The sequence below is a fragment of the Homarus americanus genome, unplaced genomic scaffold (assembly GCF_018991925.1).
Source record: "Homarus americanus isolate GMGI-L3 unplaced genomic scaffold, GMGI_Hamer_2.0 scaffold8425, whole genome shotgun sequence".
NCBI lineage: Eukaryota > Metazoa > Arthropoda > Malacostraca > Decapoda > Nephropidae > Homarus > Homarus americanus.
In genome coordinates, this window is record NW_024742712.1 from 543,584 (window position 1) to 555,916 (window position 12,333).

Below are 12,333 nucleotides of genomic sequence, written 5' to 3' on the forward strand. Positions count from 1 at the left end.
TTGTACTGAATGGTATCACATTATATTATATTAGATTCCATTATATCATATTATATTAAACCTTATTATATTATAGTTATCACATATGTTTCCCATCTGTTATATATACATTTATTATATAAATATTATTATTTATTATATTCACCTCTCACTCTATATATCTATAATTTAATGTATTAAATAAAAAAATTCTTTATTTATACGTAATATATATTTTTTATTTGCACGGCTATAATAATATAGATGATTTATCCTGGACTCAACACACACTCCGTCAGCCATGTGTTTATACAGGTGCAGTTTATTGTATTTTTAGGTCATATTTATCCAGTTTATAACTTTATCAACTGCTCTAGCGGCCGGTTTGGTCTTTTCTGATTTATGATCTATCTTGTCCGGTGTTAGTTCCGCTTTAGATAATATATTGGGGTAGGCCAAGTCAGGTTTCCTTGGGTTTGAGTCGTTTTTTTAATTTTTATTGGTAATGGATATTTTGCCGTGAAAGAGCTAAGTTCCTACTAACGCTATTTTACCGTGAGTGTGCTTTGATTGGCTTAGTACTTTCTGTTTAATATGAGTTGAGGGGGGGGGGTCTGCCCCCTGGCTAGGAAGTTAAGTAAGGTGAGATAAATTTCTGTTGTTGGTTAGGTTAAGTTTTAGTCAATTTCGCCTGTTTTATAGTGATAAGAACATCTGTGGAAAAAATTAAAAAATCGAGCAACTCCTTCTGGCTAATTATAGGTACGTTTATTAAACAAAGATCGACTCACGGCAAAATAAATGCCGAATGCCGCCAGTCACGATCACATATCATACTCGCGTTGTTAGCCAGTAATGGACGATTAGCCAGAGCACTCTTGGTAAAATAGCATTAGTAGGAACTTAGCTGGTCGCGGCAAAATATCTATTGCCATTATTTTACAATATCTTTATCGGTTGTTACCCCCACAGTCTTCCAGAGAGTGTTGTGATGGCACTGAGTGTGAGCAGTTTGACCAACACTGGGACAGGTACATACCCGATACTTGCTAAAAGGGAAAACCTATTTATTTTTTTCGTGGCATGCTGATAATGTTCTGGGCTTGCACAGTTCGATCATAACCTAACATAACTTACGTAACTTAATTTAATCTACCTAACCTTTTATTCTGAGGGGTATTCTCAGTACGCCTCAGTCTTCAATGATGTTATGATCGAACTGTACACGCCCAGAACATTTTCAGTAGTCTCGGTATATGACACCTGTTCCTGGACCCAGTGACAAAAACCATTAAATACAGTAGTTGTGGAATTGTTTTTATTTTATCAGATTTTAAATATAAGCTTGTAGGTTAGGTTAGGTTAAGTTAAGTTAGGTTAGGTTAGGTATTTTGCTTAAAATTTAGAAACTATGATTGGTGTACCATATTAAAATTGATTTACTTTTCAGGGTCATAAAGAAGTTGCCGAGTGGGATAAATTAGTTGTACAGCAATGAGGTTCTGTCAGCTTGTGCTTGGCCCTGCAGGGTCAGGCAAGTCTACATACTGTGCAGCGCTACAGAGGCACGCTGAGACCATCAACAGAAGTATGCAGTAAGTATGCTTATATATTTACCCTGCATTGCTTCTTTTATACATCTTAAATACAGCATATACACTGTATTTATGTGTATTGAAAACTAGTAGTACTGTAAATAGTCTAAGAATGTCCCATGAACTTATAACAACCTAATTGAGTTTAAAAAAGGTTCTCTTGATCATTTACATAGAACTGTACAGGCATTCTTGATTTACAACAGGGTTCCATCCCTGAAAACCTCCGTAAACTTGTTCTTCGTAAGTTGGAGAACTTTTTGCCATAGACTTTCATTATAATAACTGAGACACATTCTAACAAAACAACACTTTCCCAAAATGCTTTAAAATGTCACAAAACATTTTAGTAATGATAAACTGTGGTGTACACAGTGACTACAAGGCAATGATAAACATATTAAGTAAAATATATACTTTACAGTGCTCAGTACAATAATGATTTAATACCTATACAGTTTGATCAAAACCTAACCTAACCCAACCTTTTATTCTGAGGGGTGGAGACGAGTCTACTTGTCTTCATGTGAGTTTGAGAAGTAAGTTATATGGTAATTGTAAGAGAGAGATGACATTAAAAGCTTATACATGTGTAGACTTGCCATAATAACATTGCAAGTGTTAGAGAATAATGAAATAAGTAAACATTCTTACAGTATTTCTTTATGTAATCTCTCAGCATAGTCAACCTTGACCCAGCGGCTGAAGCATTCACATATGAACCAATTGTGGATGTCCGAGACCTGATACAAGTGGACGACGTGATGCAGGCTGATGACATGGATTTTGGCCCCAATGGTGGGCTGGTGTTTTGTATGGAGTATCTTGTGGAACTCGACGGCTTAGACTGGTTGAAGGTGAGTATTATTAATTTGCTTAAGGTAAGCGGGTAGTCTTTAATTACCTCAGGGAGTTGTGCTCCTGCCTTGCCAGCTGTTCCCACCCTGGTTGGTGTTAGAAAGGACATCTAATCATAAAAACTTTGCTCTTGTATGTCTGATGGCAACAAGGTTACCAGTGCTGTGCCCATCCCCTGGTCTCTGTTGTTATTTCTGGGACATCTCATTCTGGGTTTGAGTATTTTACTCCTGGTACAATACAGTTAACCTTTTAGCTACAGTTAAATTTCCATATTGTAGATTAAACCCTTCATTGTTAAATATATAAGAATTTTAAATTTTTTAAACCACAGTTAAACAGTAAAAACAGGTGAATATGAGTGAAATGTGAGAACACTGTATTACAGTACTGTACTGTACACAAGTCCCAAACCTGTCATTGTTTAATTTTTGTGTTGATGCTTTATTTTACTTTAAAATTTCCACCCTCTGAGGCTGGGTTGACACCTGAGGTGCAGTAGCTACTCTTAGTCAGATTCAAAGGTGTTTTTTTGCCATATAATACAGTGCTTGTATGTCTTCAATCACCACCATCAATAATAGCCAGGATTGTCTATTACATATTTCTATGAGAAGAATATCATTGTTAACCCCTAAATGGCAGTGGATGTTTTCTTAAGTGACGGTGGCAAACAGCAGTGGATGTTTCATGTTCCCTGCGTTCCATTTTTTGCACTTATGGGAAAGAATAGGGAATCCTTAGCCACTGTTTAAGGGTTAAAATGCCACATATGTCCCCCAAATTTGCAAGATTTGTACAAGGTGGGAACAGACAGTAAATTGAGTGACTACAGTACAAAAGACCAATAAACTTTACAGGAAAGTCCCTAAAATACAGGTACAGTATTCACACTATACACACACACACACACACACACACACACACTCATACACACATGCATAGATACAAAAGGAGAATGAAAACACAAGGGGTGAGATTATTGTTGTAATGAAAATGTAATTATTATACATAAGAACATAAGAATGGAGGAAACTGCAGCTGGCCTATTGGCCCATACTGGGCAGTTCCGTTTACACCCAACCCCTATTGCTCATATAAGCATCCAACCTATGTTTGAAGCTATTCAGCGTATTCGAGTTAATGATGATATTTGGTAACTTGTTCTATTCATCCACTACTCTGTTTCCAAACCAGTGTTTACCTATTTCATGCCTAAATCTAAATTTGTCTAATTTAAAACCATTTTACGAGTTCGCTCCTGGTTGGATAGTTTGAGTACCTTTGTAATGTCCCCTTTGTTTAGCCCTGCCTTCCACTCATACACCTCTATCAGGTCGCCCCTTGCTCTACGTCTCTCGAGGGAGTGCAAATTAAGATGCTTTAACCTGTCTCTATACTCAAGGTTCCTAATGCCTGGGATTAGTCTTGTCATTCTCCTCTGAATTCTTTCCAAGGATTCTATATCCATTCTGTAATACGGTGACCAGAACTGAACTGCGTAATCCAGGTGTGGTCTCACAAGAGCAAGATACAGTTTTAGGATGACCTCGCTAGTCTTGTAACTAACACTCCTTTGTATGAACCCAAGTACTTTATTAGCCTTGTTACGAGCAAAAACACATTGTTTACTTGGCTTAAGGTTCCTACTTATCATTACTCCTAAATCTCTCTTGCAGTCGGATTTCTCTATGGCATCATTGTTCATCTGGTATCTGGTTTCCCTGTTTACATCTCCTATACTGAGTACTTTACATTTGTCCACGTTGAATTTCATCTGCCATTTTTCAGACCATTCGAAAAATTTGTTTAGATCTTCCTGTAGTTTTGTGGAGTCCTCGTCAGATTTAATAACACGTCCTATTTTAGTGTCATGAGCAAATTTGCTTATGTTGCTGTCTATGCCGATATCTATGTCGTTTATGTATATAATAAATAATAATGGTCCAAGTACTGAGCCTTGGGGAACTCCACTTGTGACGTTGCTCCAATGGGACTTAGTGCCATTAATGCTCACTCACTGTTTCCTGTCCTGTAACCACGCCCTAATCCATTTAAGGATATTACCTTTGATGCCATGTGCTTCTACCTTTCTAATTAGTCTTTCATGGGGGACTCTGTGGAAGGCTTTGCGAAAGTCGAGATATACCACATCATAATTGTGCCCCTCGTCCACCAATTCGAAGACTGATGAAAAGAATGTTAATAGATTAGTTAGACATGAATGTCCGCTTGTGAAGCCATGCTGGGAATCATTGATCAATCGGTGCTTCTCCAGGTGATTTCGAATAGAGTTTGAAATGATTGCTTCCAGTAATTTGCCTACTATTGATGTTAGACTGATTGGGCGGTAGTTAGAGGATAGTGATCTATCCCCCTTCTTGAAAATCAGTATTACATTCGCTATCCTCCAGGATTCTGGTACTACACCTGTTTTTAAGGACATGTTAAACAACTTTGCAAAGAGCATACTAAGCTCTTCCTTACATTCCTTTAATACTCTGGCAAATATCTCATCGGGACCAGGTGACTTATTAGGCTTTAGTTTGTCTATTTGCTTACTAACATCGTTACTAGTCACTACTATCTCGCCTAGTTTGTTTTCTTCACTATCTCTGAATAAAGTCGGTGCCCCGGGTATCATGTTTAAATTTTCGGTGGTGAAAACTGTTGAAAAATATTTATTCAAATTATTGCTCATTTCTCTGTCGTTATCAGTGAGCTCGCCGGTGTCTGACCGTATTGGTCCAATCTTTTCTCGTGTTTTAGTTTGTTACATTTGGTAGTATCCTTTGGGGTTTGTCTTTGCCTCCCTTGCTATCCTTACCTCATTATTCCTCTTGGGTTTCCTTATCTCTGTTTTAACCCTACTCGCTAATACCCTATAATAATCCCGGAGGTGAATTTCGCCACGATTTATCCTTCTACCTATAGCCTTCCTTTGGCCAATGATGTTCTTTAAATAATTATTTATCCATTTAGGGTCATTGTTGTCTGATCTGAGTTTTTTGTATGGTATGTTCTGCCTTTGTGCATTAAGTAACTCACTATTTAAATTGTCGTGGAACTCGGCAATCTCAGATCTCGTTATCAGGTCGGTGTCATCTGTCAGGTTCACGGCCAAGCGCGACACCCCCTCTCTCAGCTGCCTCTACAAACTATCCAAGTTTGCCCTTCTGAAATCTGGTACTTTAATGGAATTTTCCTTACGTCTGCCCTGAAAATCTAACTGGAATCTAATTTCTTTGTGATCGCTGTTTGCAAGTTCGTTCCCTACCTCGACATTGCTAATGAGGTTTTCTCTGTTTGACAGACCTAATTCGAGTATATTATTACCCCGGGTGGGTTTGGTTATATGTTGACTTAGAAAACAGTCCTGGATCGTCTCAAGAAAATCCTCTGATTCTGAGTTACCTGTAAGGTCAGTCCAATCTATTTGGCCAAGGTTAAAGTCGCCTACTATACAGACTTTGTTGTGTATGGAAGCCCTGCGCATTTCATCCCAGATAAGTCGCTCATTGACTCTATCAAGATTGGGAGGTCTATATATTACTCCTGTGATTAATTTTTCCCTACCGTCGATTAATTCTATCCAAATTGTTTCTGTATTCCGCTCAGTTTTTATTTCCTTATTTATTTCACACTTCAGATTATCCCTAACATAGATTGCTACTCCGCCTCCTTTCCTGGTCTGCCTATCGGTATGGAACAGTTTGTAACCCGCAATTTGGTATTCGACCGGTAACTCACGTGTGTCTAGGTTGATCCATGTTTCAGTGAATGCTATTATATCGATTTTTTCGGTACATACCAAGGCCCTAATATCATCCATTTTGTTTCTCATACTTCTACTGTTCGCGTAGTATACATTTAAGTTAGTCGTGTTCTGAGTCCTCCCCTTACGCGTTTAGTTTTAAACTCCCTGTCTAATTTAGTTTTGTCATCATTCCTAACACTATTTCCCTGTAATCTTTCACTTTGTTTACCCGCTCCCACTGCAGTCTCCTCCACCCCCGTGCTCATATGTTCTCCTAGCAGTTTAAAGACTTCGATATCTTTTGAACTGCCCCCTCTAGAGCCCCAGCCAGGGTTGCTACTCCATCCCTAGACAGGTGCACCCCATCCCTAGCATAAAGGTCCCTTCTGCCGTAGAAGTTGTCCCAGTTGTCAATGAATGGGACTGATATTGACTTGCAATATCTGTCAAGACGGTCGTTGACACCAACTGCCCTTGACAACCATTCACTGCCAACTCTCCTTCTAGGCAGGACACTGCATATGATAGGGATCCCTCCCTTAGTCCTAATACGATCTATAGCTGCCTTGAACTTATCAAGAAGCTCCTCGCTCCTACACCGGCCAATATCATTGCCTCCTGCACTGAGGCAGATAATGGGTTTGTTCCCATTACCAGACAAGATATTGTCCATCCTGTTAATTATATCCCCCACCCCAGCTCCTGGCAAACACACCCTCATCCTATTTATGTTTTTACCACAAAAAGCCCTGTACAAGTACCTTACCTGTGAGTCACCAACAATTAAAGTTTTTATACCTTCCTTGTCAGCCCTGTCCCTGACTGTACTAACGTCCAATTCGTCTATCAAGGGACTGAATGAGTTGGTACACTTAGCTGCTGATGTCATTGTTGACGTATCCTTGGTGTGTTTCTTCATCACCAGTTTGGTCTTCCCTCTCCTTACAACCTTCCACTCGCCATCTCTTCTTTTAATTTCAGGTTCTCCAACGTGGCCCTCTCTATTTCTTTCTTGGCCCTCTCCAATTCTTCCATGGCCCATTCCAGCTTGGCCAACAAACTCGCAGACCCCAGACCACACATAACGCTGGCCATATCTGCTAAGTCTCTCCCTTAATCCCTTGGGTATGAGAGCCCTCTATGCTGAATATAATCATCTGGCAGTAACAACCTTCTAAGAAAAATTTATGGAAATAAATTTTTTTTTATTTAACAGGAGCAACTCGGAGATTACGATGATGACTGTATATTGTTTGACTGTCCCGGTCAGATAGAACTATACACACATATGGATGTCATGAAGAGGTCAGTGTGTATTTCTTTTATTAACTGTATTGTATCACTTCTCTTTGATGATTGATAGTACTGAATCAGTTATATATGATGTTTTATTGTTGAATCTGTTAATGTGATTTATCTTAGTACAGTACTGTATTGAATTACAGTAAAGTATCTATTGTATGTATGATTTGATTATTCTAAATATGAAATTTAAGAATATAAAATATTTTTCATTTATCAAACTTTTCACATAATTATTACATGGGAGTAAATGAAGAGAAATTGGACAATCAGGCAACTGACTCAGTGACTGTGTGCCTTGTGGTGTGAGTTATGCATCTACTTGTCTTCATGTTAGTTTGAGGCGTATCAGATGATTATAGGATGAATGATGACAGATTGAAAGCTTATTTGTAGACTTAATAACTTTGAAACTGTATTAAAGTAAGTTAGTGTACAGCTATTTGCAGAAACTCATAGTAAAACCAAACTGATACAAGCACTATAGTTCATGATAGGATCTACATTATATAATTATAAACATTTTACAGAAGTTTCTTGCTCCAAAAATTTTTGGTTTACAGACACTTAAGACTAATTCTTTTTATGTTGTGTAGTTACCATACTTTTCATATAGGTAATTGTACATCATTTGTAATGGTATTAATAAACTCTTGCATCAAATTAAAAGCAGGTTATTAATATGTCACTGAATCTACCAATGCATTCTGTACAATACATGAGACTCCAGGTGGACTGGATACTTGTGCTGTACGTTCAGTCTGTTGCAGTGACTTCTGTTATCTGGGGTCTCTTTGACAGCATTGTGTGTCATCTCTAATTCTTGGAGCTACTTGTTGGTCATCAGATTGTTGATTAATTTATTTATATTTATTTAGATTGCAGTTGTTTTAGCATGTATATAGACAATGCATGTATACAGTGTACCTAGACAATTTGACCAAGGATTGCTACCAAAGCCATCAGATGTTTAGCTCCACTCATTTAACTTTCAGACTGGTGTACCATCTTCAATCTATGGACTTCAGAGTGTGTGCTGTGTTTGTGCTAGATTCTGTTTACATGGTTGACTCTGCAAAATTCCTCTCAGGATCCCTGGCAGCCCTGGCGACCATGGTGCAACTGGAGGTGGGCAGCTGGTTCTCTATAGTACTGGTGGAAACAATAGTAGGAATCAGTGGTGGTGCAGGAAATTTTTATTATCTGTCTTATTTAATTAGTTAATCTATTATATTCAGAGTTTAGGAAAGTGTAAAGAATGCAAAGTGAAAAGAGAAAGGTCCAGAATCAGGTCAGATCAGAGGTTCAGTGATCCTATTTTTGGAATAAAGAGATGGCTGAGACCTGAAACGTGTGTTACAGCATTACTGTACTTCAGACATATTATTCCAAAGGGCCAAATTGCAAGAAAATTTCAGCACAACAAATTAATTTACCTAATACAGTACTGTACTTTATACATAATGGCCACTGCATCCAGAGATGTAAACCTATTCTCATTTTATCACTACTGCACTGTTGACAATTTTGATAAATATATTGTAATTGGGAGACTAGAGTTGGTAAAAAAAAATTGTTGGTTTGATTCTAATAAGTTCGTTTACTTTTGTGTATTTCAGGTCCCACATATAAACATTTTGACAAAGATGGACCTCTTGAACAAATCAGCTCGTGAACAACTGGAGATGTTTTTGGAACCAGAGATCCACGAGCTGCTGGCATCTGAACACAGTGTATCCAGGTTTAATAAAAGGTAATGATACTACTGTATTGTTTCTATTTGTTCTCACAGAAACTCATGAAAGCTGTTGGGAGTATTAAATGTTGATTTCTTAGACATTATAGTAATGATATTTCTTCAGTAAAATTGTAATACAAGTTTATAATTCATTTAGCATGTATACAGACAATGCAGGTATACAGTTCAGCATGTATAAAGATAATGCAGGTACTGTATACAATTCAAGATATATATAGACTGCAGGTATACAATTTCCAATGTATAGTCTCATTCAAGATTCTTCGAACACTGCTGGAGACAGGTGAGAACTCGAGGCCGTTTGTTTACTATAGTATGTAGTATAATATAATACGAAACAACAAAGCCCAGCTATTAATTAAGCAACGGGAAACTATGTAACCGATCACCGATCAATTTTAAATTTATTCATAATTTTTACTACATGCTTGGGTGTCGAGCTGTCTCCAGCATTGTCGAAGAATCTTGAACGAGACTGTACCTAAACAGTACAGGTATATAACAATGATAAACAGTAAGGCAATTTTACCTAGGATAGCTGACAGAGCCATCAGATTCTTATTTCCAGTAGGGTCCTTTTGAAAATTTCTATTGCTCTATGGAATTTTAGACTTGACTTACTAGATTACTATGGGTTACATACTATAATAGTTTCCATTTGCACCAATACATAATGGTAACCAACTGTTATAAAAATCTGAAAACTTTCAGCACTGTCTTGTGTGGGGTGTTGTGACAAGGACTGTGATTCACTAACAGTACAGTAGGAGATGCATGGGGTGACTCACAGACTATAGCTTATAAGAGATAACCTGCACAATTCCTTGTCATGTTAAAGATATTTTATTCTCACTTTCAAAAATGTATAAACCATTTTGTTCATTGACTTTTAGTGTAATAGAAGAATGAGCAATTATCCATGGAAATTAATTGTGTTTACTTTACTAGAGAAAAGTTATGTATTATTGAGGAAAAACTGCATTTCCATTGAGAAAAAATCCATTAGTTAGAATATTTCTTTTATAAATCCAGGATTTATTTCAATTTATGAACATATCTCCTTCATTTATTATTGTTGTTCAGTCTTTAGTAAAAATATCAGAATGTTTTATTGCTTTCAACAGTAAAAAAAAATTGCTCGAGTTGAATTATGTCTGCTAAACATTGTAATGACACTATATACTTTAGTTACTGTTTGTTGTAATGAAATTAAATTTCCCTCAGATACCACAAATTAACCTCTGCCCTGGGACAAGTTCTTGAAGACTTCTCTCTTGTGCGATATGTGCCTCTGAATATCAACAGTGAAGAATCTCTTATGGATGTATTAATCCAGACGGACTTTGCCGTACAGTATGGAGAAGATCAAGACGTCAAGACCCAGGACTTTGAATACCCAGATGCTGAAGATGAAGAACAAGAACCCAGTTTCAATTTTTGAAGTACATTATTAGGATTTACATTGTATTTTTTATAAAACAAAATTATCTGAAGATATATGTTTAATTTCCTACTGAAAAGCTGTAAAAGGTTACAAGAGGAAGAATGAATAATAGAGCAAGATACTTTGAAATAAGATATCAGACTCATCACACACAAAATATCTGTAAGATGCATGTTTAGGAATACTGTATACAATACTGTAATATCAAATCGGTAACAATAATACAGTACATTATATGAAAACTAAAAATTTTGGTGTTTACCCAACCTCAATATGACTAAAAATTTTACACCACATGATATGGAGAAAGTTTGTGGTAAAAGTGGTTCTATAAAAAGCATGTTATAAGAGTTAATGGTAAGAGTGTGAAAAAGTAAAAGTGGGTCCCATAGGCATGTCTGCCTAATAGGGCCAGTGTAGATATAGCATATTGCACTGTACACTAATCCTTTGGTACACAAGGAGGCAGCATGGCTGGTACTGTGCTCGACCGCATTCATTTCCCCGAGCTGTAAACTTAGGTATCCATTTACAGCTGGGTGAACTGAGAATGCCTCGGGATCAAACCACCAAACCATGGTAGAGGAGGCGAGTGCTGTACAGTATACACTTGACCTCTGCACTCCAGGACGGTGTGAGGCGTATTAAAATTATGAGAAATTGTTAAGATGAAGAGTTACTAGAGGGGCAATGTAGAGAGTATTAAAATGTATGAGTAAAATGCACATATATGATAGAATAGAGGAGCCATTTGGGAAGTATTAACCCTTTCAATCAGAGGATGTACAGTACCTTGAACAGATTCCTAAACTTATACCTGGTACAGTGGCTGGTGTGTTTTGCGAGATGTTGCAACTTTGTGGAATGTTTATATAGCATCATTAGTCTGGTTACTATTGCAAGGCTCCTTGGGGCCATTTTGAGAGTTTATATTCAGTGTAAACAAACACACTTCTGCCACATCTCACAAAATATGCTAGACTCTGTAGCAAGTACGTACAGTATAAGAGCAGGCACCCAAATATCCTAAAACACTAAGCAGTGCACCAGAGGACTTTCCTGGTATGTCCTTATGAAATATTGCTTTGTGCCATTGATGGAATGCTCGGATATTCCACTAGTCTTATCACCACTCTTTTGTGTGTGTGTTTGGTGAGTATTGAGATAATGTGGTGGATTACTATGGTCATGGTATGCAGAAAGATTATTGTTGTGGTGAAGGGTGATTATACTTAACCTTTTCATCTCTGATTGTCCTGTTAGCCACTTGGGGGTTTATCACATCTGTTACAAACTGTTGGCAAGTACTGGGTATATTCTGATGACAGAATGTATCTGTACCTGTGTTATCATAACACTCTAGCAGCTTGTTCCAAGAGTTCACAACTGTCACACATCCAACACACCTTAAGCTTAAAAAAATGGGTCAAGGCGGAGCATCCAGTGGTATAATTCCTTTACAAGAAGACATCTCACATAATGTTTCTAGTACTTCATGCACTATGCTGGTCAAACTCACTGGCCTATAATTGTTGGTACAGTGACGATTTCCATTTTTTAATAAAGAAACTTTTGCTCCTCCATGTATCAGAATTCTCTTAATACGAGTACTCTAAGGGGCATAGCTTTAATTTGTTTA

General features: G+C 37.4%; 1 protein-coding gene across 2 annotated transcripts; it reads left to right on the forward strand.

Annotated features, from left to right (window-relative positions):
- Positions 1–215: 215 nt before the first annotated feature.
- Positions 216–10,745, forward strand: LOC121876992 (GPN-loop GTPase 3-like). Of its 2 annotated transcripts, none has more exons than XM_042382578.1 (7): positions 216–294; positions 1,430–1,574; positions 2,254–2,431; positions 7,406–7,494; positions 8,487–8,619; positions 9,111–9,244; positions 10,475–10,745. In XM_042382578.1, exons 2-7 carry the CDS (start codon positions 1,474–1,476, stop codon positions 10,689–10,691), a joined length of 852 nt encoding a protein of 283 aa, XP_042238512.1. In that variant the 5' UTR covers positions 216–294; positions 1,430–1,473; the 3' UTR covers positions 10,692–10,745. The 2 variants fall into 2 exon arrangements, with proteins under 2 accessions (XP_042238512.1, XP_042238513.1); XM_042382579.1 differs by lacking the exon at positions 216–294 and adding an exon at positions 987–1,010.
- The last annotated feature ends 1,588 nt before the right edge of the window (positions 10,746–12,333 follow it).

Excerpts from the sequence above, each read along its gene's own strand:
- LOC121876992 (XM_042382578.1), top strand. The coding sequence starts at position 1,474 with ATGAGGTTCTGTCAGCTTGTGCTTGGCCCTGCAGGGTCAGGCAAGTCT. Across the intron at positions 1,575-2,253 it reads ACCATCAACAGAAGTATGCA|CATAGTCAACCTTGACCCAG; the intron begins GTAAGTATGCTT and ends GTAATCTCTCAG. Across the intron at positions 2,432-7,405 it reads ACGGCTTAGACTGGTTGAAG|GAGCAACTCGGAGATTACGA; the intron begins GTGAGTATTATT and ends TTTATTTAACAG.